The sequence below is a fragment of the Equus quagga genome, chromosome 7 (assembly GCF_021613505.1).
Source record: "Equus quagga isolate Etosha38 chromosome 7, UCLA_HA_Equagga_1.0, whole genome shotgun sequence".
NCBI classification, from domain to species: domain Eukaryota; kingdom Metazoa; phylum Chordata; class Mammalia; order Perissodactyla; family Equidae; genus Equus; species Equus quagga.
Genome location: NC_060273.1, coordinates 317,893 through 344,902, shown reverse-complemented (window position 1 = coordinate 344,902; position 27,010 = coordinate 317,893). Strand labels below are relative to the sequence as shown.

At 51.8% G+C, this 27,010-nt stretch overlaps 1 protein-coding gene across 5 annotated transcripts in view; it reads left to right on the top strand.

Moving 5' to 3' along the window:
• AXIN1 (axin 1) overlaps window positions 1-27,010 on the top strand; it is a 68,085-nt gene that overhangs the window by 16,514 nt on the left and 24,561 nt on the right. For 3 of the 5 annotated variants that reach the window (XM_046666014.1, XM_046666013.1, XM_046666015.1), the window contains one exon: window positions 4,088-5,046. The exons of 1 other annotated variant lie outside the window; for it this stretch is intronic. In XM_046666014.1, coding sequence (XP_046521970.1) covers window positions 4,088-5,046 — 959 coding nt within the window. Of the gene's footprint in view, window positions 1-6; window positions 58-4,087; window positions 5,047-27,010 lie in introns of those variants that run through there. One more of the 5 variants, XM_046666016.1, reaches the window with a different exon arrangement.

Genomic DNA, 27,010 nt, shown 5'->3' with positions numbered 1-27,010 from the left:
CCGCGCCGCGCCGCGCCGCTCCGGGAGCCGGGCCCGGGGCCCCGCCGCCGCGCGCGGGTGAGTGCGGGCGGGCGCGCGTTCCCGAGGGCGCGGGCCTGTGCGGCCCCATTGTAGGCCGCGTAGGCCGGGCGGGCGGGACCCGGAAGAGGGGCTCGGGGGGTGCGGGCCGGGAGGGGGTGCGGGCTTCGAGGGTGTGCGGGGAGGCTGTGCGGACCGGGCCGGGCGTGGGGAGGGTGTGCGGGCTCCGAGGCTGTGCGGGGAGGCTGTGCGGGCCGGGAGGGTGAGGGGAGTCTGTGCAGGCTCCGAGGGTGTGCGGGGGAGGCGAGGGGAACCTGTGCGGCCCGGGAGTGTGCGAGGGGAGGGTGCAAGAGCAGGCATGCCGGAGTGCCCAGGCTGTGCGTGTGGGGTCCAAGGCGGTGGGGGCAGGTGTGTCAGAGGGGGCATGCTAGCGGGGGATGGAGAGTGCAAGGACTCTTGACACTGGCCTGTGTGAACGGGGAAGACTGCGGGGCTTGGTTCAGAAAGTGCAGACTCTTGGTCTAGGGGAGTGGAAGGGTGTAAGGAAGACCCAGGTTTCTGAGCAGGGGTGGGGGGTGATCCTGGAGGAGCCTGGAGTTGGAAGTTGGTGTGTTTGATTGGATGGTGCCAGGTGTGCTGTGCTCCTCCTGCTTGGGGCATGTTTTGGGATGTGGGTGGGGTGCAGAGTAGCTGCTGGGGCCAGACATTGTGGCAGGGATCCTGGAGAGAGGCAGTGCGGTGGAGCTTCCCTTCCCCCTCCCCAGCAAAGAGTGGGAGTGAGTGAGTCTGAAACCCAAGGAGGGCACTCCCTCTGAGGGCAGAGGTGCCCCGGGCTGGATCCAGCTGTGGGTGGCTTGTCCGAGTGGCTGTGCTCTCTCAGACTGACGCCTTGCCCCCGGAACTCTCTCTCGGGCGTGGACCTTAGATTCTACCCCCACCGCGTATTTTGGAATTCAGACCCCAGGGAACTAGAGCTGCACAGCCAGGGCAGTGAAACTTTTAGCTGGGCACTGAGGACAGTAGAGAATGATATGTCAGTTCTCTGGGGATTTTCCTCAGTCCATCTCTAAGGGAATTTATAGAGTTCTTATGGTGCATCTTGACTACTCCTTTTTGCTTGCGTTTATGTTCTTTGTTCTTTAGGAAGAATCTCAGGGGTGTTTGGACCCACAGGCTCTGTTTTGGAGAACACATACACTCTAAACTTGACCTCCCAAGATGATCGGCAATATCTGGGTTTCAGTTTTAAGAACTATTCAGGGACAAGGATGGGAGAGCATGCAAAACACAATGTTTCTGTTTGATTTTTGGCAGGTGTTGATGTTTCTTGGATTTCTAGTTTCAGAAAAGCTAAGTGGACCTTTTTGGGTTATCTTAGTCATTGAGAACTTACGTGCTGGGGGAATGGATTACATGTAAAACAGCAGACCTGACCCTTCAAGAGTTTAATTAGTGGACGGTTTGGAAAATGTCAGAGTCGTTCTCTGTTACTTCCATACTCCACATAAATCAAAAGTCTGAAAGTTGTATTTAAGTAAAATAAATAAATACATGCACATCTATAGCATCGAGCTGGCTGCCGTGGTACCCAGGAGGGATGCCTTGGTGACTAGATGGGATTTTAAATGTGGTATCAGAGTTGTAGATTCCTTTTATGGAAGCCCTTTATTGATGGTGGTTACTGGCTGTTGGCCAGATTCAGTGCTTGTGGGCATTTGACTCTAGCCTGAGTTAGTGTGACTGCATTCTGCGTGGTCTGCACGTGTGCGTCCACTAACTGCTCGGTGTGCCTCTCTGTGGGGACCCAGAGACTGCGGGAACTGGAGCACATCTCAGTGCTGTCCGTAACTTGGAGAGGTGCCCATGTGCTTCCAGGGACAGGAAAGGTCTTCTGTCAGTTGACAGCCAAAAATAGATGTGAATGGTAAGGAATGCTTCTTTTGGGCAGTGAAAAATAGTTTAAAATGATTAGAGGGACTTGTTCACACATGAATTAAAATGGTAGCCTTTTAAGACAGCCATGGTTTTGTAATCAAGGGCTAGGTCATGAATTTGCTGCTGTCTATAGCACGATAGTTCAGCATCTGTAAAGAGAGAACATTCGGCATCTATGGCAAGTGTTGTTTTCCTTTATGTCAATGAATTAAATATTTGCTGGTGTGTCTTAGTTGCAAGACTTTGTGCTGGCTGCTGTGATGCTGCAGAAAGCGTCTGAATCAGCCTGCTACAGATCATTTACATAGGACACATAGCGCCTTAGGAGGAAGTGGCAGTGGCTCTTACTTAGCTATCCGTTTGCAAACAGTGACTTGGTTCTTTCTTGAGGCTAGTGACACAGGGTGTCTCCAAGGGTGAGGCTCAGGGGCCAGGTGCGGGCCTTCTCTCCTAGGCCGGCGTCCCGGACACAAGGATGTTAGACATCCAGTCCAGGAGCTGGTGTGGGTGCTTGTTCTGTGTTGACAGGGCTCAGAGACAGCGACTTTGCCTTTGAAGTGGTCCTGAGCAGCAGGGGGCCACAGCCCATGGGCCTTGACCTTAAGAAGCAGGCCGTTCCTGCTGAGGCCCAGATTACAGCCTACCAAGTAGTTTACATACGAAGTCATTAGCTGCAGAAATGTCATTTGGGGCACATAATTGTGACCCACTCTCTGTCTCTAGATGCTTCTCACTTCTAGCCATCGGCAGCCGCTGGCAGGTGAAGTGTGTGCCGTGTGATTATGCAGGTGTGGGGGCGTGGATTACATGTAGGCCATGGCTGAGAGCGCCAAGCGGTGGCCAGGGAGAGCTACGCTTTATGCTGAAACCAGATTTTAGGGTTGTCCTTTGCTCCCTCTGGCTTTTTCAGTGCTCCAGGCGTTCGGACCTGACACGCTTCTCTCCAGCCCACTGCTAGCCAGCCCTCTTACGTCATGGCGGGCTGTGTTGTAGTCACCCCGTTGGCTGGGTTGGGAGGTGTCGCCGGAGCTCGTGGGCTCCGCGAGCTCCTGTAGGATGCGGCAGGAGGACTGAAGACCATGGCAGAGTCCTGATCCGGGGCAGTCCTCCCTCACACCCCGGGACGTTTGTAGCTGCGACAGTAGAACCCCTAGTTCTCTGACCTCCAAGAGGGCAGGTGGCTTGGTTTTCAGCTTACGAGCTAAATCTCCTGAGCTGTATGCTTCCCGCGCTGAAAGGTCTGACTATTTGGCTGTCGTTTTTCTGTATCTTCTCTGTTTCTCAGAGTGCTCACCATTTGTTGTCAGAAGGACACTTGCCTTATAAGTCAGGTTTTAGAAGTCAAGTGCAGCTTTCTGCTGGAAGCATTTTCCAGATGCTCCACATTGGTGGCGTGAGGGCCCTTGCACGTGTGCGTGTGGGTGGTGTCCTTTGATCGCCCAGTTGAAGATGCTGAAGGTGACCCCCGTTAGCAGCTCTTTCAGGCGTGTGCTGAGAGTTAGACAACTCGCCGTGTGTGTGCACACGTTGTGAAGCATACAGAGTGTGATGTGGTGGGGTAGGCAGAAAGCACAGTGGCTGTGGGCCTACAGGACATGCGAGCAGATGCCCGCGCCCGCCTTCTGTTGTGTGATGTGCCTTCCCGTCCGTGTCTGAGTCTCACAGTGACCCTGTGGGGCCCGTGGGATGGTCATCTTCATCTCTCACGTGAGGGACCGGCTCTCACCCAGGTGTGTACAACTAGAAGGACCAGAAGCCCCTTTCTTCTCCAGTCCTCCTGCCTTCCTGGAGCTGGCAGAGAAGGCCTGGTCACTCAGCTCTGCGGCCGAGATGGGGTTCCCCAGGCTGCTGGTCTCTGATGTGCTCGCAGTATGAACTTGAGGGGAGTGCTGCTCTCCCTGTCTGGGCAGTCCTTTCTTAGCGCCAGAGGCATTCCTGCAGTTGTAAGAGTTTCCAGGACGTGTTTTAATGTAGCACAAACCTTGTGACAAAAGACTGAAAACTTAAGCTGAGTTTTTGGCCTTGAATTCGAGCGGGAGGGCGTCATTACGAGTCTTGTCTTGAGAAAGCCTCTGTGGCCATGTTTCCGTGGACCCACCTTTCCTAATCCTTGTCCTCTTAATGGTTTCAACAGGACAGATTGATTCACTTTGGAGCCGTAAGTACTGATGTATTAGGGTGCAGCCCTCGTTGTTCATTGACGCAGAGCCCCAAAATGAGTGTCCAAGAGCAGGGTTTCCCCTTGGACCTCGGAGCAAGTTTCACCGAAGATGCCCCCCGGCCCCCAGTGCCTGGTGAGGAGGGTGAACTGGTGTCCACAGACCCCAGGCCCGTCAGCCACAGCTTCTGCTCCGGGAAAGGCCCCGGGATCAAAGGTGAGACGTCAACAGCCACTCCGAGGCGCTCGGATCTGGACCTGGGGTACGAGCCCGAGGGCAGCGCCTCCCCCACCCCCCCGTACTTGAAGTGGGCCGAGTCACTGCACTCCTTGCTAGACGATCAAGATGGGATAAACCTGTTTAGGACTTTCCTGAAGCAGGAGGACTGTGCTGACCTGCTGGACTTCTGGTTTGCCTGCAGCGGCTTCAGGAAGCTGGAGCCCTGTGACTCGAATGAGGAAAAGAGGCTGAAGCTGGCCAAAGCTATTTACCGAAAGTACATCCTTGATAACAATGGCATCGTGTCCAGGCAAACCAAGCCAGCCACCAAGAGCTTCATAAAGGACTGCATCATGAAGCAGCTGATCGATCCTGCCATGTTCGACCAGGCCCAGACGGAAATCCAGTCCACCATGGAGGAGAACACCTACCCGTCCTTCCTCAAGTCCGATATTTATTTGGAGTACACGAGGACAGGCTCAGAGAGCCCGAAGCTCTGTAGCGACCAGAGCTCTGGGTCAGGGACAGGGAAGGGCATACCTGGATACCTGCCCACTTTGAATGAAGACGAGGAGTGGAAATGTGACCAAGATGTAGATGAAGACGATGGCAGAGACCCTGGTCCCCCTGGCAGGCTCACGCAGAAGCTGCTGCTGGAGACGGCTGCCCCGCGGGCCTCCGCAAGTAGACGGTACAGCGAAGGCAGAGAATTCAGGTGAGTGAGACACGGGCGTCCGCTTCTGTGCTCACCTCTGAGACCCGGAGAACTCGCGCGGGAGAGGTGTTGCTGAGGCGTGGTCTTGTCTTGCAGCCCAGAGTGGGCATACGCCCGCTGCCAGGGGTGAGGTGTGCATTTCGTTCTTACTGATGATAGCTTCACCTTTGTCATTAGATGTTTTTAATGTTTTTATGTTGAGGATACTTCTGTGCAGAACAGACTGAAATATATGGCTTTGTAAGTCACTAGGAGCAGTAGAGTTCTTAGACGGCATCATGACATTTAAACTTACCCTTTAGCAGTCGAATATGTATCCTCACGCACAGACGGTGGATTTACCTGGTAGGCATAATCCTTGTGGCTTAATAAAGGGAGGAGTGGACGTTTAAATGCATTCTGGAATCACTGCTTTTTATAACGATCTTCTAAGATTCTTCCTCGAGGTTGGGAAGTGGTGGTGGGGCGGCTGCCGTGCAGCAGCTCGAGCACTTTGGGAACTCCTCTGGCTGTGGCCACAGCTCCAGGGTTGGACCCTCACCTGCCCACCACACGAGTCAGCGCTGCTGTGCAGTGGGTCCCAGCGACTGGGCTTCCTGAAGTTAGGGTCACTGCCTCGGCGTGCAGGCACACGGGCACCTTGGGCGCTTGGCCTTGGTGGCCTTTGCGGGTGTTAGCAGGGCACCGCTGTCTCTCACTCCTTGCCCTGGAGCCGTCCTGGTCCTCGACGCACCTGCCTGTGGCTCCACTGGTTCAATCAAGAGTCTGAAAAGACAGTCCAGCGCCGGGGGTCTCCCGTGGAGCTGTTAAAAACCTGGACTGTTTCTCCAAGCTTCCTGTGGCAGAGAAATTGACTGCTTGCTAATAAACACAGGATTAAACCCTTCTAAGACTTAACCATCCTTTAAGTGATGTGATTCGAGAGACACTGTTTGAGGTGATTTCTTTGCCTTTTGTTCATTGTCTTTAGCTAAGCGCTGTCGATCTTGCGAGGTTTTGAGGACAGAATATGCCATAAAGTTGTCTTGTTAAGTAAGGCTAGTAACCGACACAGTTTTAAACCTCACCTGGAAGTTTTTGTGGTTGAATAGAACAGTTTTAAGATGGCATTGTGTTTGAGGCCCGGGTTGCGGGGGGAAAACCTTGAGCTCAATTCTGATTTCTAATTTTAAAAGTTCCTGAGTGCCACTCCTCCCCCAGCCAGCCCAGTCTGCACACTTTTCAGTTCTCGGTCGTAAGTGGCAACTTTGCCTTTTCCTTCTTTGGTTTGTTCTATTTGTAATAAGTAAGCTTTGCTGTCAGATTAATAGAATCTGTTGGCTGTGCCCGTCTCATAGCGTGCAGCTGTGAGGACTGTGGCACGTTGTGGTTTTAACTGTTGTGGAGCTGCTGTTGGCTGGCAGAGCCTGGAGTTCAGGAGTCCTGTGTGTGATGAAACACCGTCCCACTCGTGGTTGTCCGTGGTAGTTTTGTGAGTGGAGGATCTCCGACATCGGGGTCATCGTTTCTTAGCACTGATGGGGTATGGAGTCCATCACATTCTGCTTGTCCTGAGAGCGTGTGCAGTCAGGGTACATCACGTTGGAAGTCACGGAAAATCCAGGCCGCCTGGCTTAAACAGTACAGGGGTTGACTCAGATAAATAGAAAGTCTGGTGGCAGTGCCAGCTTCAGATATGGTTTGATCCAGGCTCCAGCCATTTTTCTTTTAAAGACTTCAGCTTTTTAGAGCAGTTTTAGGTTACCAGAAAAATTGAAAGGAAGGTACAGAGAGTTCTCCTGTCCCCCTGCCCCACACATGACAGCGTCTCCCATTGTCAACCCCTGGGGTGGCACGTTTGTCCCAGCTGATGAACCTCCGTGACACATCACGGTCACCCACGGTCCGCAGTTTACATCCATTGCCAGTTTTCTTCTATTTTGTATGTGGGACACCACCACTGCGTGGTTAGTGAGTGGAGCGGGTCTGTGCCTAGGGTCCGAACCTGTGAGCCTGGGCCACCGAAGTGGAGTGCGTGGAACTTTAACCACTTGTCCACGGGGCCAGACCCCCAACCTGTGCCTTTTCTTGATGCTTCTTTGCCTCGCCTTCCTCTGGCCAGCTTTGCTGTCTGGTTGGCTCCCTGTGTTGGAGGTGGCTGCCACACCAGCCTTGGGCTCCAGGCTCCCTTGTTTTTAAACAGACTCTTCCCACAGCCTTGGAGGAAGGTCCTGTGGCTCCTTGTGAGTGACTGGGGCCACTGTGTGCCGCTGTGTCCTGCCACCCCAGCATGACCGTGTGTAAGGCCTGAGCCTGTGCCGCTAAGCTGACACCTCCCCTCAGAGGGGCAGTGGGGTGCTCCTCCCAGATAGCATCTCCACTCTCCAGTGGGGGAGAGTATCCTTCAAAGGAAGATTGGGGTTCATGGAAAGGGAAAAGGAAGGTGGTGCTGAATAAACAGGCAGATAGTGAGCGCCCGCTACAAAGAGGAGGGATGGGAGCCGAACCCTCCACGTGGGGATGCAGGTCTGTGGACAGCAGGTGCCTCAGCGTTGACTGCGTGTGGAGGAGCGTCATGAGGGCGTGTCTAGGGCAGGACAACCCAGGGATCCTGAACCAAGAGCATCCCAGTCCCACGGGCTCTGCAGCGCGGGCTGCTCCGACTGTGCTCGCTGGCGTAGTTCCGCCTCCCTGTCCCACGCACGTGTCTCAGGTATGGTGCTCCCTGTCCCCGGCAGGAGGCCTGAGCGGCAGCCCTCGTTTAGCTTTATGTGTGCGTGCGTGGCTGTTTTGCATATAGACAACATGAGAAAAGTTAAGTGAGTTTTACTCAGGTCTCTGTCAGAACAGTGATGCCCTGGCCCTTTTCTGTGTTCGTCCTCCTCACTGGGGGTCGTTGTGAGCTCTTGGGCTGAGGGACTTTCTTGCCGCTCTGCGTTTTCTGTGTCTCTGTATGGAAGACTTCCCCAGTCTTTAGTGCCTGTCATCGTCAGTGGAATTTTGAACGTACCTTTAGTTGGTTCACGCCCACCACTTAAGTGTGGTGGGAATTGTCAGAGGGTCCTGTGATGCAGGTTCTTGACTGGCCATTTACTTGTGATTTGGCGTTAGGGCTCAGGGGCCACAAGACAGTAGCTGGCAGGCTCAGGCTTCGCTCCCCTCCAAAGCTTGGCCTGGTGTGGGTGCCGAGTGTGGTCAGGGCCTGGCCATGGGAGGGCCCAGCTGGCATTCTCCTGCGCGGCCTGGTTGGTCAGGGCAGACACCAGGCCGGCTCCCTCAGCCCTCCACCGCCTGTGCTCACCAGTGGCTGCTGGCTTTTGACGTGTGACGTCAGCAGATGTCTCCATTGCTGTTTACTACCCTTGCCTTCCTCCTCGGCTGAGAAGTTCCCCCGGGACAGCATCTCCAGGGATCTTTTTTTGAGTCTTCTTGATGGGCCAGCCGAGTTAGGTGCTCCTGGTCAGGGCTGGTCATCATGGCCGAGGCCGAAGGGTGGACCACCGATGCCATTCACAGCAGGAGCAGCTCGGCGACTTGTGGGTCCTGGAAGGGGTAGGCGACCAGCCTTGCTCTCCAGGGTCCCCTCAGAGTTTGACTGAGGAACTGTCTGACTTGTTTGTTGGTTTAGTGACTGTATTTCTGGTGACGGCTTAAAAGGTCAAGAGGAGAGATGTAGAAAGAGGAAGCGCCCAAAATGTGTACAATTTTATATGGAAAGCAGAAAAGTGAGATTGATTTTGGGTTTTTGATTGGTGTTCGAATGGGGTGGGGTGGCGTTTGGGCGGGGCCTCTGGTGAAGGCCTGCAGAGGGGGTCCCGTCAACAAGGTGGAATGTGTGCCCGCTGTGTTTGGGGATGGCCACGGCCCATGGGGTCTCAGGACACACTTGTGAGCAGCAAGCCTGTTTGATTTGACCTCTAGCAAGTTCTCTTCACTGTCAAGCTTTCAGGCCATTTGTGAAGGTGGGTAGCTCGTTTTTAAAGTCTGGCTCTCCCTGCAGCCCTCCCCCTTCTTTCCTACTGCTGTGTTTGTGGTTACTCCAGGCGGGGCTCGAAGCTTAGGGAGAGAGCATGGCCCTGCTGCCCTTCCCTCGTCATCTTCCAGATGTGTGACTTGTCCAACTGGGTGAATTCTTTTAACTGAACAGATGCCCCCAAAGGAGGCGACTGGAGATGTTTTCAGACAAGACTGGTACGCAGCTGTGGGGCTCTCGAGACAGGAGTTTATGAATCTTTTCACTCACCTTGCTGGCTGGATGAGGAGGACCTTAAGCTTGGGGGCTTAACTTAATCTCTTGCGTGATGACTTTTCCACTAGGCGGCGTCTTGTGGGGTCAGCTCTCTCTTGGCTTTGTGACGGTGGGAAAGTTACTACACCTCTCTGTACGCATCTGTGAAATGGGGAGGATGAAGTAAGGACCTCCAAATGTGGTTGTCATGGAGGTTCCGTGAGATACACCTAGGGGTGCATAGACCAGCCAGTGCCTGTACACAGCAGGTACACGGTACATTTCAGCTCTTGCTGAAACTTCATCGTCAGCATCATCATCTCAGTTTAGTGGTCTGCTGGATGTTGGTGAAATTCACATCCAGGTTACAGGTGGTCTCAAAGACAGGGTAGTAAATGACACATTCAGATTGTAATAATCACATTTCCTTAAAGCAAGGCATGTTAATTCGCCACCCTAAACCTGTTCCTCTCGTAACCATTCTTGCAGTGGCACCACGATTGACCAGGTCAACCCAGACCACCGGGTCCTGCTTTGCTCCCTCCACCAGTGCTGCAGCAGGTCCTGACCCCTCCTGTGGGAACCCTGTGCCTCTCGCTGTCTGCGCTCTGCCTCCCACTCCTCCCGGACCGCTGCACAGCCTTCTGGTCGGGTCTCTGCCTCCGTGTCTTCTCCCCACAGGGCCAAAAGGATCTTTTCTAAATGCAAGTCTGGTCACGCCGTCCCCTCTCCCAGCACTGCTGGGCCTTCCCACTGCCCCTCGCGTCAGCCCCAAGCTCCTAGGACACAGAGTGCCGTGGTGGACTGCGTCACAGCAGCACCAGTAAGCTGTGTGCACTTTATATGCCTGCCAGCGGGGTAGGACTGGCCGTGAAAATATTTTTAAACCCAAGTTATAGGAGGGTCTAAAAATATTTTTTCTCTGCCTAAGTCATACAAAACTTAGGATCTTTGACAGGTTCCAGCAGGGTCCAGGAAAGTCTCCCTAGTTAGCCGTCAGGCTGCGGAGTTCTGGGTGCAGGGGCCACTTTGCCAGGGCCTCCGTCAGTAGGTTCTGGAAGGGAAGCCCTTGTAGTGAGCAGGTGGCAGACGCTGGCCGAGCCCTCTGGTGGGCCGCTGCCCCCTGCCCTGACGGCAGCAGCCGTTTCAGGAGAGCGCAGGGTCGATGTGCTTGGCGGGGCGTGCGGGGCGTGTGTGTCCCGTCCTGCCGCTGTTGGAACGGAGCCATGCCCGTGGGTCAGCTGCCCGGTGACCGGCAGAGCTTGGGTCTGTGCGCCCATCGGCGTCACACATTGGAATTTGATTTGCGCTCCCCGGCTCTGTAGATCTTTTCTAGAAGCCTGGCTTCGTCTATGCCCGTTTACCCTGCAGTTCGGAGAAATCGGGCCTTGGCTGAGTGGTGGTGCTTCATTGAGGAAAGGAAGGCAGGCTAAGAGTCCTTTCTTTAGTGCATGAACCACGTGAGGCTGCAGACCTGTGTGCGTGGGGGAAAATCAGCATTGCTTTGTTGTCCCCTGTGTCACATCGCTACAGGTGCAGAGTTTTGTGGGCCACTCAGGGTCCTCTCAGAGCCCGTTAATTCCAAAAAGCGTGTGATCTGAGGAAATGACTCAGGAAATCTCGGTCCCTTCCCAGGACCCAGGCTGGCCAGCGGACTTGGTGACAAGGGCTCAGCCTCGCCCCTCCCCTTCCCCTCCCGCGGTGGCCCCGGGCGCCAGTGCGTTACAGTCTCGGCCTGCAAGCCTTCCCTGTGCACCAGGAAACTTCTGGTAGCAGCTGAACTCAGCTCTTTTGTTGGGAGCAAACTCCTCCAGTTTTGATGGGCAGAGGTGAGCCCTGCACAGCGTGACTGGGTGGCTGGGTGGGCACTGCCCTTACCCCCCAGCGGGAGAGGCCTCTTCCCATTCCTGAGCCTGTGCCCGCCCAGTTTTGTGCCCTTTGAGTTATTTAAATGTTGGGTTTTTTGGTGTTGGCCCTCTCTGGACCTTTACTAACTCATCTTCAGTCTCTGGGGCCAATGTCTTCTCTTGAACAAACATTTGAAAATAATCATAAAGAGAGGCCGGCCCCGTGGCCCAGTGGTTAAAGTTTCACACGCTCTGTTTTGGTGGCCCAGGTTCGCAGGTGCAGACCTACTTTACTCATCAGCCATGCTGTGGAGGCGTCCCACATGCAAAGTCCAGGAAGATTGGCACAGATGTTAGCTCAGGGCTAATCTTCCTTAAGGAAAAAAAAAAAGGAGGATTGGCAACAGATGAATCTTCCTCACACGCATGCAAATAATAATCATAAAGACTGCTGTTTGTAATAGCTGATGGCTAAAATAACGTGAATGTCCAGTAGCAGGGCTGGTTGTACAGGGATTTTTTTCTGTATGGTTAGAGAACATAGGCTCTTGGTTTTCTTCTGTTTGTTTTTCTACATTTTCCAAATTCGTATAAAACATACTTCTTTGTAATTAGAAAGTGTATTATTAAAATATATACAATAATATATACAAGTAAACAATATATACAGATATACAATACAATAAAATATGTACCAAGATATATCACAAGAAGGTCCGTGATGTGCAACTTTACAAAAGCGTATTTTTTTCTTTAAAAAGGATGCATGTAAATGTTTCCTTTTCATATGACCTTAGGTCTTCTTGATGTTTGCACTACTATACCAGTATTTTAAATTAATTTTAATTTTTATTAAAACAATGGAAACAAGGAAAATTTCAAATCATGCTGAAGGCTGATAACTAAACTTTACCGTGTGATGTCCCCCTGGTCTTTCTGGGATGGTCACGTCCCGCTGTTTCCTCCCCTGGTGTGTTAGTCTGCTCAGACTGCCACAGTGCAGCACCATGGACTTGGGGCTTAACAGCAGGCATTCACTCACTTCTCACAGCTCTGGAGACGCCGGCACCGTAGTTTCATCGCGAGGCTGCTGCTTGTGGCTTGTCGTCGGCCGCCAGCTCCCGTGCTCCCGTGGCCCTTTTTCAGTGTGGACAGCTCCCTCTTGGTTCAGGGCCCCGGTCTTGGACCTCAGCTAACCTCTGACTTCCTTAGAGGCCCCGTCTCTGAACACAACCACACTGGGGGCCAGGACTTCAACACATGGATTTTGGGGGGACTCAGACTTCCAGTCCATCGCACCCCCTTTTCTGAGCACTGTGCTCATACTGCTGTCTTGGGCCATCTGTTCTGAGACACCCTGTTGGTGGTCTCCCCTCCCACCACCTGTCCTCATTATTAATGTATCCTCGATTTGGTTTAGATCCGTAGTCGGTGTTCTCATTGCTGAGCCATGTTGGGCCAAGTGTTTTCTTTCTTGTACTATTTTTTAGTGTATCTTTTTGGGTTATAATTGCTGCATTTTTTTCATTTGCTTAGATATTTGACTTTCTGACATAAATCTTCCTTTAGGCTGCATCTGCTTAAAAAGTGCCTATGAATATACTTCTCCACATTATAAAACCTGTCAGATAAACTTGTTTTGTATTTTTTTACAGGCAAGGATTCTCCCTGAGCTAACATCTGTTGCCAGTCTTACTCTTTTTTTCCTCCCCAAAGCCCCAGTACATGGTTGTATATTCTAGTTGTGAGACCTTCTGGTTCTTCTGTGTGAGCCCTCACCACAGCATGGCCACTGACAGATGGATGATGTGGTTCTGCGGCCAGGAAGTGAACCCGGGCCACCAAAGCACTGAGAGCACCGAACTCTAACCACTAGGCCATCAGGGCTGGCTCCAGATAAACTATTTTTTCCCCAAGAGGCATCTCCTGAGACCTTCCCTGTCCCCACTGCACTGGAGATGGATGCTCTTCAGGCGTGCTGTGTGACTGCCGTGCCGTGTGACAGGCGTGCCGTGTGACAGGCACGCCGTGTGACTGCCGTGCCGTGTGACTGCCGTGCCATGTGACTGCCGTGCCGTGTGACAGGCGTGCCGTGTGACAGGCGCACCATGTGACTGCCGTGCCGTGTGACTGCCGTGCCGTGTGACAGGCGTGCCGTGTGACTGCCGCGTTGTGCTGATGCTGAAAGTCCCTGGAGGCAGCGCTGGTTGGGTTTAGGATTCTTGACTGGGCGGCACCTCCCTCAGAAATTAAAGGGCTAGCCTCGTCCCCTCTGTCCTCTGGAGCCGTCCTGGAGAGGCCCTAGCCACTCTGTGTGTATTCGCGTGTAACCCTCCCCTCCGCGTTTCCTGGGCGTTTTCTTTATAGCTGTGCCTTTTCATAGTACTGTGTCTTGCTCTGGGGCACTTTTCCTTTGTTGTGCTGAAGAAGCTAGTCTTGCAATCCTGTGAATTTATTGAATGTTGCTTCTTTGGTAACTTCCTGTTTTCTGTTTTCACATTTTAGAGCTCCTATTATTACGATGTTGGACCATCTGTAATGAGCCTTTGAATTTTAAATCTCTTTTTCTCCTGTTTTCCATTTCTTTTTGTGGCATTTTCAGATCTTTTATTAAGTTTTTCCCGCCCTTGTTTTCTGAATATACACTCTAAAAAGAAATGTCATCCGTTTTTTGTTCCTGGATCAACATTTAAAAATCTTTCTGGAGATGTTAGTTATCATTTCTTAGTTGTTATTTTACCCTGCTTTCTGCACAGTGTAGTGTTTGTCCTCTGAGTTCCTTTCTTACAGGTTTGTTTTGGTTTCTGTTTTCCTTGCTTGAGGTTTTACCCAAATGATGGTCCTTGGCTGTTCCCTCTTGTTTACAAGTGAGGCCCTGGAGACGCTGATTCAGAGCTGTGTGGGGAGGGCCTTTGCGACGGCTGAGCTTGGGCTGTTCAGGTTGCCGGCTGACTCTGGCGTAGGGATCCCCTGTCTGTCTTTTTTCTGGGGTGATTGGCTTCCCCAGAGAGGGATGCGTGGTCTCCTTGTGGGGCTGGCTGTTGGATTCTGGAGCTGGAGAGGTGAAGGAGTTTGAGCTTTCCCAGGTGAGGATACGGATTTTCACCTGATTTCTGGGTTTTCATCCTAATCCCCTATCTGTCTCCTGTACCTGATTTCCCTGGATCTGGAGCCTTTCATACTCATTTTACAGAGATGACTTCTCCTGTGTCCTAGAGGGGCGTGTCAGGGGAGTCAGATGACTGCTGGGTGTGAGTGAGGACAGTTCCTGTCTCTGGCGTCCTGCCCCCAGGAGGGAGGCGTGGCTGGTTATCGCCAGAAGTCCTCCGTGTGCTTGAGAAAGGCTGCCCCTTATTTCTCTGATCATAGAGTTAGGCCTCGTTTGCAAAACTTACCTTCTTTTAAATACAAAAGGACGAGAAGAATTCAGTGAAGGGAAAGGAGATATGGGGCCTGGCTGTTCAGGGACCGTGTGGTGTGAGCGCCATGAGACACACCGTCCACACTGCATGTTTGTCGAATGTGGGGCCGTGTCGTGAAAGGGTTCTTTCTTTCTCAGTGAAAGTTCACTTTGGGGTGCCCTTAGTAGCCTCAGGGTCACTGGTGAGCGAAGATTACGTCTGCACGTGTAACTTCAGGAGCCCCTGGGTCCATCCGGCAGGCTTTCCTGTGTCACACACAGCTGCAGGGTTTGGAGTCTTGGGGTAGCTGTGAGGGTTGTTTTTCACTCCTGTATGACTCTTGGTTTTCTTATTGGATCTTCTTCTTTTTTTTTTTTAACATTTTGTTTTTCTTTTTTCTCCCCAAAGCCCCCCGGTACATAGTTGTGTATTTTTAGTTGTGAGTCCTTCTAGTTGTGGCATGTGGGATGCTGCCTCAGCATGGCTTGATGAGCGGCGCCAGGTCCGCACCCAGGATCTGAACCAGCGAAACCCTGGGCTGCCACAGTGGAGCGTGCGAACTTAACCACTCGGCCACGGGGCCGCCCCTCTTATTGGTTCTTCTCGAAGACCATTTTGTTCATCTTAGAGAGGGCGATTGATCCCTGTCCTGGTAATGCACTGTTAGATGATCGCAGTGTTTTGGATTTGGGAGAACAAAAGGAGATTAAAGGACAGTGGCACGCACGTGTCTAAGGAGAGCGTGTCTGAACAGACAGGAGAAGTTCTCTCCGCTATGTGACCCAGATTCAGCTGACCCTGTGAAAGGAGAATCGACACATGTGCAGATTCATTCGTTCATCGAGCGCCCTCAGTGTGCCACATACTCTTCTGGGACCTGGGGATTCATGAATGAAGAAGGCAGGCAAAACGCCTCCACTCTGGGAGCTTAAGTTTTACCAGGGAGAGACACAGGGGAAAATGAGTGAGAAGGAGAGTGTTTCAGATGGTGGCAAATACTGTGGCAGACCGTGGGGTGGGGAAGGACAGTGAGGGACAGAGGGAGGCGTGCGACTTTAACAAGAGTTGCAAAGAAGGTCCCATTCAAGAGGGTGACTTGGGAGCAAAACCTGAAGAAGGTGAAAGTGCAAACTCTGTACCTGGAGGAAGGTGATTCTCACACCGAGGGCACTCAAGGAACAAGCAAAAGGCCAGAAAGGCCGCTGGGCTGGTGCGGAGGGAGCAAGGGGGCTCGCTCGGCAGAGTGGCTCCTGCTTGGCTCTCTCGGGCATCAGTGTGTGGATGGTATTTGGGCCGAGAGCCTCGTGGAGATGCGCAGTGAGTGACGTGGGCGGAGGAAAGGGGGGCTCGAGTGACACTCCTGTGCTGAGGTGTGGGGATGGGAAGGAAGCAACAGGGAGATTGAGGAGACCCGACCAGTGAGGGAGGAGGAAAGTAGTGGAGTGTGGCATCTTGGGAGCCAGCTGAAGAAAGCGTGTCAAGAAACATGGAGTGATGGGCTAGCAAAGGCTGCTAATGGTGAAGGAAGAGGGGGACTGACAGCCGTCCCGCTTGGCGGTGTGGAGATGCCTGGTGACCAGGTTGTGGCGGAAGTCTGGGAGATGGCAAAAGCATGTGGAAATGACTTTCAAATTTACCTTTAAACAACTTAAAGCCCTTTGAGAAGGGACCGTGTCTTGTCTTACTTGTGGCCTTTGGCCTAAGATAGTGTCTTGCAGGTCTGCTCTTGGTAAATATGTGTTGAACTGAAATGACTCCAGCTGTGAGAAAATACTTGCAAGACTTGCAGGCTGGGATGGCTTTGTGCTTCTGAGCCGTGGCATTCACAGCATCTTGGGTTCCGGTCTTTTCTTAAGGAGGCTGTAGCTTACACTGTGGCTTGTGATCATAGCCAGGAGCCACCTTTGCATTGGTTTTACACTTTTGGGCCTCTCACTTTTGATAAAGAAGTAGGTAGTTTTTAAAAAAAATTAGATAAAGTGTGAGATTCTTATTCCTTTTATTAAGTGTATGGAAAATGTTTCAGGAGTGCCACTGCTGTTGAATGTTGAGGCTGAATTTATTGGCTGCTATCTCTGATTGTGAGTGTGGATTTCTCTGTATCTTATTTTATTTCTGTCAGGTTTTGCTTTATGTGTTTTGAGTCCGTAGTTTTATGTGCATACAAATTTAGGCTTGATATATATTCTGTGGATTGACCTTTTTATTATTAGGAAATCTCTCTCTTTATATCTCATAATGCTTCTTGCTTTAAAATCTGCTTTGTCTGATATTGGTATAGCTACCCACTTCCTTTTATTAGTATTTGCATGATTTATGTGTCTCCCAATATTTTTTTTTTTTTTGAGGAAGATTAGCCCTGAGCTAACATCTGCTGCCAATCCCCTCCTCTTTTTGCTGAGTAAGACTGGCCCTGAGCTAATGTCTGTGCCCATCTTCCTCTACTTTCTATGTGGGACGCCTACCACAGCATGCTTGCTGAGCAGTGCCATGTCTGCACCCAGGATGCTAACTGGTGACACCTAGCCCACTGAAGTGGAATGTGCACACTTAACTGGTGCGCCACCACGCCGACCCCTATATTTCTGTATTTAACTTATTTCTTTTATTTTCTGGATATGGTTTTTTTTAAAAAATCCTTATTATCTACTTTTAATTGGCATATTTAGTTGATTTATATGTGTTGTAACTACCGATACATTTGGATGTACAGCTTTCTCCTAGTATTTATGTTCTATTTGTTCCACCTCTCTCTGGCTTTCTTTTGGGTTAATTGAATGTCTTCTGTTATTCAAATTTCCCCCTCTGTTAGCTTGTTGCACATTTATGTACTCCTTTTTTTTTTGAGGAAGATTATTTCTGAGCTAACATCTGCTGCCAATCCTTCTTTCTGCTGAGGAAGACTGGCCCTGAGCTAACGTCCTGGCCATCTTCCTCTACTTTATATGTGGGACGCCTACCACAGCATGGCTTGCCAAGTGGTGCCATGTCTGCACCCGGGATCCGAACCGGTGAACCCCGGGCTGCTGAAGTGGAACGTGTGCACTTAACCGCTGCGCCACCGGCCGGCCCTGTGTCCTGCTTTGTCAGTGGTTGCTCTGTGGATTAGAACGTGCATCCCGGACCTAGTCAGGTATAATGTGAGTTGGTTCTTTCATCACTTGCCAGAAAATGCAAAGATTTACAGTTAAACTAACACTAATTACCCTTTACCTACCCCCCAGTGCTCTCTTTGCAGTTGTTTATTTTATTTATATATGTATTTTAAATTCTGCAAGACATAGTCATCATTTTTATGCAGGTTGTAGTCATTCAGATTTACCCAAATATCTACCCTTTCCATTTCCTTTTCTTCCTCCCTGCTTCTCTGAGCTCCCATTGGGATCATTTTTCTTCTATGGGTGGAACTCTCTAGTGTTTCTTTTGGTGTTTACTGGCTGGTGACGAATGCTCAGTTGGGTGCCTGGAACTGTCTTTCTCTCCTGCCCCCTTTGAGGAGTGCTCTTGTGGGCACAGAGCTCTGGGTTGGCATTTCCTTCCAGCTGTCCCCCCATTGTCTTCTGGCCACCAGTGTTTCTGTGCAAAAGTCCAGCGTCTGTCTTACGGCTGCACATTCGAAGGTAATTTGTCATTTTTTGATGCTGCTGTTAAGATTTTCCTCTTTGTCTTTGGTAAAATGCTGAAGTTTTACTGTTGTGTTTATTTCTCTTTCTTGGGGTTGGAAGAGCTTTTGAATCTGCAGCTGGATGATTTTCGTGAATTTGGGGACGTTCTCAGTTACCTGCTCTTCAAATATTGCTTCTGCTCTATTCTCTCTCTCCTCCTTCTGGGCTTCCGGTTACTCGTACCTTAGACCTTTCCTCTTTTTAAAGCGTTTTCAGTCCTTTCTGTCCTTTGTCCTTGCCTGTTCAGTGTGGATGTTTTCCAGACTGTCTGCTGGCTCACTGGCTCCTCTTAGCTGTGTGTGCTCTACTCTTAGACCTGTCTGTGAGTTCTTAACTTCACTTACCATATTTTTCAGTTCCAGCGTGTTCATTTGATTCTGTTTTTTTTTTAAATTTCCAGTTCTCTGCTCAAACTCTCCAGCTTGTCTTTTAACTTACTGAGTGTATTAATCACATATATTTTAATGTCCTGTTATTTCAAAATGGGGACTTTTTGCGATTCTGTCTCTCTTGTCTTCTCTTTTTTTCAGTCACTTGGTCTTGTCTCCTGGTGTGCTGGGCAGTTGTTTATTGAATAACTAGACATCATATACGAGACGTTTTGAGATAGTTTGAGGGTCCCGATCATGTTTTTCTCTAGTGAGGGCTGCTTTTGCTCCTGACTGGCCCTAGTGTGGGGACACATCCCTGTGCTCCAGGCAGGAGCCAGTCTGATGGACACAGGGCCTTGGGCTTTGGGAAGGCTGGTTGAGTGCAGACGCATCCCCTCTCGGAGGATGTGGCCCGTGGGCTCTGCACCAGGGCTCGCCTCTCTGTGTGCTCGGAGCCCCCACGTAAGAATTCTGGAAGTTCTCCCTCCTCCACCTCTGAGTCACCACTCGAGGGCCTCGAGGGAGGAAAGTGGGACCAGATGTTAGACTTGCCTCTGTTTTCCCTTTTTCTCTCGTGTTTTGGCTCCTTAAGACCTCATTGCCTCCCTTAGCTCTCTGGTGCCTTTAAACAGATCACAGCGTTTTTTTCTAGTTGTCCTTACGGTGGTTTGGTGTGCAAGCAGAGGTCCAAGGTCGCTGTGTTTTATGGATCAGCTGTTTGTTTAGAGCTTGATTGCGAGGAACCCTTGTATTCGATAGCTCTGTCATGTGGTTTTTTTTCTTTTCTCTTTTTCCCTGAGCAAGATTGGCCCTGAGCTAACGTCTGTGCCAGTCTTCCTCTCTTTTGTATGTGGGTCACCGCCACAGCGTGGCCTGGTAATCGGTGTATAGATCCATGCCCAGGATCTGAACCTGTGAACCCCAGGCCACTGAAGCGGAGCGTGAAAACTTAACTGCTATGCCACCAGGCCAGCCCCCTTAATACATTTTAAAATAGGAATTTTCTTATGAGAAATGGATGTGACCTAAAAAATTAGGTCAGTCTCACAGAATATGGTACATGTTGAGTATAAACTCTCCATCTATTGCACATATATTCATTTTTCAGGTTTAGAAATGACTTTCCTAGTTACCGTACACATTTTTAGGATTTTCTTTGTGTTTTGAGTTACATTCCTTTTACCCATGTGAATGTATTTGCCTGTTCCCCTGTGACAAAGGTACCTGGGTGTGTTAGTGGCCTGAGTTCATTATTGAGGAGGATGTTGAATGTAACTAACGGCCTAGACGAGGAACGTACTTGGCCTTGGCAGGTGTAGTGTTGCCAGGTAACACCTGCCACGTGGATTCCGCTCCACGTGTCCTGTGTGTGTCAGGCTGTGTGCAGGCTGCACAGGAGGGGGCTGTGCCCAGCGATGAGCTCTCCTCAGCAGACCAAGTGTTCAGACGCTTTGAGCCCGTGTCACTGACACTGTCACTGAGGGCACAGAAGACAAAGGCCATGGGCGCACCTGTGCTGGGGCCCTCCCCATCCCCACCTGGAGTGCCCGGGTGTTGGTCCTCGGTTCCCAGCATGTGGCCATGTGCCCCTCAGGGTGGCCTCTGCATCCACAGGCATGGGCCTGGTGATGCTACGCAGGGCCTGACGAGGCCTGGGGCTGACTCGAGACGGTGGTGGCCTTGGGGTTAGGCCAGCGGCAGAAAGCCTGCCTTGGTGGTGGTCCCAGCCCTGGAGGGGACAGGGCTGAAGGCATGTAGGGTCTGCGCCGTGGCTCTGTGAAGTTCCGTTTGCTTTGCAAAGTCAAGTTTTGTGGTGCTACCTGGAGTTGTGTGGAGACGTTTCCATGGTGAACGAACGGACTGGCGAGTGAGAGCAGCCCAGGCCCTTTGTTCCCACGCGTCCCGGTTGTCGCTGTGCATCCTCTGTGCACGCGGGGGTCTGGGCAGCTAGGCTTTCCTGTAAGGGGGTCGTGTTAGCTTAATTGTTGATAAAGTGCAACTCCTTTAAAAAGAAAATCCTTTTGAAACAGTGTAAGAGAAAACTCATAAGCAGAAAAATCAAATAGCTCATAAAAACAAAGTTCCTAAAGATTTCCTCTTCCTCCCTCAGGGTTTCGCTTTCTCCAGAGGCTTCTTCCAGGTGCTCAGTCAGGGAGACGCGGGGCCTGCGGGCATCGGGGCTGTCGGCTTGGAAGAGGTCTTGAGAGCTGCCTGATGAAGTTGTGAAGCAGAGAGGGTGACCCGAGGCTTGGCATTTGTGATTTCTGAATTACTTCAAGGGAATAAATCATTCCGGTTTAAGAGCATAATTTTGACCTTGGCTAGATTCCTAAGTGTACGTTTTTTAGTTTTAATAAGCCATGTTTTTCAGAAGTCACTGATTTGGTCGTGTGGCTTCAACACTGGGAGCTGGTCTCTTGACCAGAGTCTTATGGGGTCTTGGGGTTGCGACTGTGAGTGTCCATGTCCCGTTTCGGGTACTGATGGATTCAGACCTGTGTTAGAGAGGCTGCGACTGACACGTGGCTGCCGTCTCGAAATCAGCAAGGCCGTGTGTGGGTCTCCTGCGGTCCTCTAGCTCACGTTTGATGGCCCTCGGAGGGATAGGCACAGATAGCATCTTGCTAAGTGACTCTGAATTGCCTGCAGTGTGTTGGGAATTGCCCCTTCTGAATGCTTATCGCAGTTGTGACTGTTTGAGGTTGTAAAGTGTGGTTGGTGCTTCTTTGGAACCAGTAAATTCCTTGGCGCTTCTGTTTGAAGGTCAAGGCTGGAGTGAGGGGTTGGGTTCTCCAGGCAAGGCCGGTGCCACGACATGCAGGTGCAATATGCTGACCCGCATCGTTGCCATGAGAACGATTCATTAAAAATCATGATGGCAGATTCTGTAACACATGTCTTGTCCGCTTTTTAAACACAGCCACAAAAAGCTCCTCTTCATCAGATGCATGCGAACCTAAAAATCTGTGAAACGTTTGTATCGATCCAGGTCTGGAGGGACTTGTGCTGACGTGTAGGAACCCAGCGGTGCAGGCAAAGCTGAGTGGCACCGCAGTGTTGATGCCGAGCAGAGGGGAGCGGGGCCTCCAGTCTGGTTTAGCTCACCACGTTTGAGCTCTCACCAATAAGTTCCTCAGCGGCTTCTGTAGGGTGCTTTTTAATTTTCAAAGTGCTTTTCACGTACATTGTTCTGTACACGTCATAGCTGCCCTGAGAGATAACGTACAGAGACATATTATTGTCAAAGCTACATAAGGAATACATTTGTGCGGGGCAGTTGGAAAATACAGATAAGCAGCAGCTGATCTGATACCCACGGCCCAGAGAGCCCTGCTCTGTCTGGACCCCTCTCGCGTCTTCTGGGCACGCCTGTTGTCCCCCACTGTGTGTGTCTTCAGCAGGTGTTTTGGGGAGTTGTTGGTGTGAGTAGCACAGCTACATAGAAGGATTGTGGCAAAGAGGAGCCGATGCCGGGTGGGCCCCGCCCGCCCGCCTTCTCTCCTGTGGGGCTGCCTGCCTTTCTGCGTCCCGCGTGCAGGGGCTCCGTGGGGACGGGTGTTCTGACTCCAGAGCCTTGAATCTGGTTCCTTGTGCACTTGTGTCCACTCACAGAAAGTTGGAATTGTGCGATTTAACTGTGACCTGCATCTCTTACCACTCAGTCCTCCTCCCGCTGGATGCGAGGGGCACATGCCCGGACAGTGGGGTCTATGTCCAGGGCTTTCTGCGCCATATGCTGACCCTCAGCGAGCACTTTCGGGTGCGAGTCCTTCAGATGCTTGGAACCCTTATGAAGGAGCAGCTGTTGTGCTTCCTCTTTGCAGGGGAGGAATGCGACTTGCAGCGGTCAGGAGCTGGCACGTGGTGGTGAGGGGCCACTCTGGAGCCAGGGTCCTCCACTGCCTGCCTCTGGGGGGGCAAGTGCCAGTGGCCACTCAGCGGCCACGTGGCCCAGTCTGTGCTGTGCCTGTTCCACAGAACATGCGTCCTCCCATCTTACTGTTTGATTTCGCCCATGAAGGGCCTTTGATGTGTTGTGCAATTCAGAGTTCATTTGCGGCGGTGGGTAGGGTGCGCCAGCTATGTAATAAAAATAAAGAAAAGGCCTGCAGGAGTGAGAAAGCACGAGGCGACCGACATGGTGGCTGAGCAGGAAGCTCCCACCCAGTGCCGGCAGGTGACTCATGCCCTCAGCCTCTCCCCCCCATCCCGATCCATCGCTGAGCATTGTCGGAGCGGCAGGTGCCCTGTGGTCGCTGTGTGAGTGGAAGGCTGTCCGTTCAGTCTGACGTGTCTGTTCCTGCCCCCTTGGTGACCCCGAGTGTCTGTCATCTAAGTAGAGCTCACCATGGTTGTAAGAGTGGGGGCGTGTGGGGGACTCTGTGGAGGGGGCTGTTAACTTTGGCTGAGCATTTGCATAGATGCCAAATTCCTGGTTTCTCGTGGAGGAAGTGAAATAAAGATTTTTTTAGATAGTGGTTTTATTTGTCTCACAGTTTTTAGTGTAAACTTTTTGACCTTTGGATGGAGTTATTTGTTCTTTAAGTAATAGTATGTGTGTGTGAACACGAGCAACACGCACTTAAATTGTTGCTGCTGCTCAAAGAAACCAAAGCACGTCTCACCGGGGTCAGCGCCTCCACTCTGTGCAGAGAGGAGTGTCATCCTGCACATTCTGGCACCTTCGTGTCCATCGTTTCCGTGTGCTTTGGAGGCCGCCGTGTGTGAGAAGGCGGAGCTCTCGGGGCATGTTCTTTGTAGGGAAGCTGCCCGCCGCCTCCTCCTGAGGGTCAGGCCTGTGAGTGACACACGGATGCCAGGCAGAGCCCTGTCCCAAGGCTGCTGGTGTCTCTGGGTTTGGGTGGTGACCTTCTCACTCAGTTGTCAGCTCCCTGAGGGTGGAAAGGAGCTCTGGTCTGGGACCCTCCACCCACGTTCGGGTCTAGACTCACACTCCTTCCCGTTGTAAAGTCGGGGGGGGGTGGGGTGCTGGGCTTTGCCAGCTGTGAAGTGCTGTGCACACGTGAGCTGTTGCTGTGGGAGGTGTGTGCCCCCCAGTTCTAGGAAGAGGCCAGGCGGCCTCTGCCAGGCAAGTGGAGAAACAAGCCGCGGGGCCTCCGTACCACAGACGACCACTCGGGATGAGACCACGGGCTGGTTGATAGGGCAGTGGCCTGCGTGGATCACAGGATCAAAGTGCCTGGTGAAAGAAGCCAGACAAAAGGGAGCGTGTACTCCCTGTGTGGTGCCGTTTATACAGAATTCTGGAAACCTCTAGGGACAGAGGTGGGGGTGGGGGGGACTGGAGAGAAGAATGGCAAAGGGGCTCGAGGAAATCTTGTGGTGATGGTTGCGGTGATTGTCTTGGTTGTGGTGATGGTTTCATGGGTGTAGACATACGTCAGCACTTATCGCATTGTCTGCTCTGATTATGTGAGTGTATTGTATGTCACACTTGAGTGAAGCTGTTTTTAAAAAGCAGTTTACGCACCTTCATCTGAGGGATCTGGGCTTTTAGGAGTGGAGCGCAGAGCAGTATCCACCTCCCTGAGGGCTTGGGCAGGGCCCAGCTGTCCGCTTCCGCAGGGCTGTGACCGGTGGGCTTGTGCTCACGGGCACTGTCCATTGGGCCTCAGTGAGGACCCGGCTCTGGGAAGGTGCTGGTGTTGGCAGGAGACTGCTTGGTAATGGGCACTGGCTGTTCTCGCCTGCCCCGTCTGCTGGCTCCCTGGGTCAGGCTAATGGCCACCCTGGCAGCGTCTGGGCTCAGCGGATCCCCCTGCCCCTTGGTGGTTCTGTGGAGATGAAGTGAATAGCACGGACGGTCACTGTTTCTAGTGTAAATTACTCGTCTCGTCAGAATAGCTATCAGGTGAGTTTATCTGTACATCTCACAAGCTAATGTGCAGTTTGTGACTCTGTGATCTCATGCTGTGAGCTTCTAATGACATTATTTCCAATTGTTTTTGTCGAGCTTCTGTTTACCCATAAAGCCTGACCGGTACTGTTGACGAGTCAGTCTGGAAGCTGCTCGTCACCACCGGCCACGTGGTCCCTGTAGACTGCACCAGACAACCGTCTGCTAAGTGGTGCCTTGTGCCTGAGTGTCCCTCCAATCACTGCTCATCTCCCGTGCCTGTTTCCAGCCTCTGCCAGGTGCGTGCGTCACGCCTCCACCCTCTGCCTCAGGAGGCTCGGGAAGGACCAAACAGGAAGATACACTTGATGTGACTGGAGTCCTCGGTGAGGTGGCCATGTCCTTGTGCTGACCATCCTGCGATCAAGAACCACCTTCTGACCCGGAGGCCGTTAGTGCGAGGGTCCTGGGCGAGTTGGGTTCAGCTGCCCATGGGCTGGGCCCCCATGGGCTGGCTGTGCGCCTGGGCTCTTTATTGAGCACAATGTTCAATCCTCTTGTGCAGTTTATGCCTGTTCCCCCTTGTCCCTGAGGTGCCGAAGGCCATGTGCCCCCAGCTGCACCCCTAGGTTTACATTTCTGGAAGCCAGCGGCAGTGGTGTCCATGCATCTGTCTTCCCAGTGGCAGTCCCTTGCCTTTCTGGTGCCAGAACCCTTTCCCTGGACATGGGCAGGGTCCGACAGTGGGAACGTGGCTGAGGCCAGTCCCTTAACTGAGGTCAGCTGTGGACTCTAGGCTCGGGCAGGAGCTGGTCTGAGAGAACAGGCCATCCCTCGTGGAGAGCCAGCCATCGGCTTGCCAGGTCTCTCCAGACCCGCCCAGCTGCCTGCTGCAGGCTCCCATGGCTTTCTTGCTCTCTTTTTTTCTCACATTGTCTTGCCTCCTTGAGTGTTCACAGACCGATGGGGCGATGCTTGGGTATGAGCAGAAATGAAAGGAATGGATTATAATCCTCTGGATAAAATCCGAATCCAGGAGTCCACATGTAAATAAATGTAGGCGGAGGGAAAGTCGTCCTTACAGTAGAATGCCACCTAGTAAATGCAGGTCAGATGGTGAAGTCAGAAATTACTGGGTGTTAACAGAATTTGTGTATAATCTCAAAGTAGCTCCCCATAAATTACCTGCTAATTAGGAAGAAAAGTAATAAATTTAGGGTGGAAACTGGGCAGGCACTTGGTTTGCCACCAGCGATGGGACCACCCAGCATGGCGTTCTTCTTGACGGGGGGCAGCGTCACTTCCGTGCATTCCTGCCGAAAACGCCCCACACGACCTTGGCCCCGAGGACAGAGGGACGTTCTGCAGCATGACTGCCCTGGACTCTTGAGAAAATCACGGCTGGGACGGATGAAGACTGAGGAGCCGCCCAGTTTAGAGGAGACTGAAGATATGTGACGATCAGTGGAGTTATGGTCCCTGCCTGGGAAGAAGACAGTGACTCGAAAGGCCATGGCTGGACAGTGGAGGGAACCTATGTTTGACTTTTGGATTATTGGTATTATCTCAGTGCCAGGCGGCCTGCTTCCGTTGGTCTGTGGCGTGTCAGGGTTCGGCGAGGGAGCAGAGCCTCTGTGAGCTACAGGAAGGAGTTGATGTGGCTCCTTGGCCTTGAGCGCTGGGGTGGGAGGAGGAGCTGTCACAGCCCGAGACCCTGGCGCCAGTGGCCACAGTAGGGCAGGTGGGCGGGGCTGGCACCTTGTCACCTTCCAAGGAGGGGAAGGTGGAGAAGTCAGTGACAAGAGTGGCATTTCCAAGGGCCTGGGTGTACTAGTGTCTTTCTGACCGTGCTTTCAGTTCTTCTGGGTGTGTACCAAGGGATGGAGTTGTCAGATCATAAGGTAATTCTGTTTTAATTTTTTTGCCATATTGTGTTCCATAATGGCTGCACCATTTTCCATTTCCACCAGAATGCTCAAAGGTTCCCTAGAAGTTGAAAATAACTACCAACCTAGAACTCCAACCCAGTGACAATACCCTTGAAGAATGAAGGGGAAACAGAGACAGCTTCAGATCAACAAACTGAGAAAGTCACCAGCAGCCGCTTGGTACAAGGGGATATTTCAGGACTTTCTTCAGGCAGAAAGAAAATGCTCCGAAGTGGAAACTCCTCGATACAGAAAGGAAAGGGCAGATGTGTGGGTGACTCTAGGTGACTGCCGTTGGGGTAAAACAATGCAGTGATGTCTTGTGGGGTGTAAGCATGCATAGAATTCAAATACAGACACAGACCGCACAGCACTGTGTGAGGAGGGGATGGAGTTAATTCTGACCTTATCTTGCCTGGGAGGAGGTAAAATGGGCTAACTGGACTTTGATACATCAAGGGTACTGTTATAATCTTTACGAGAACCACTGAAAGAAGAGTAAAAGGGTTACTTTATTAGTGGGAGGAGATGGAAAATAAAAAAACATTCCGGAAGAGCAAAAGAAAACAGAAGAGATGTCACCAACAGAAAGCAGATGATAGGCTGGTGGACCCACCCTCTCAGTGGTCACACCAAATGCAGAGGGACCAGATGATGAGATGGTGGATGCACCCTCTCAGTAGTCACA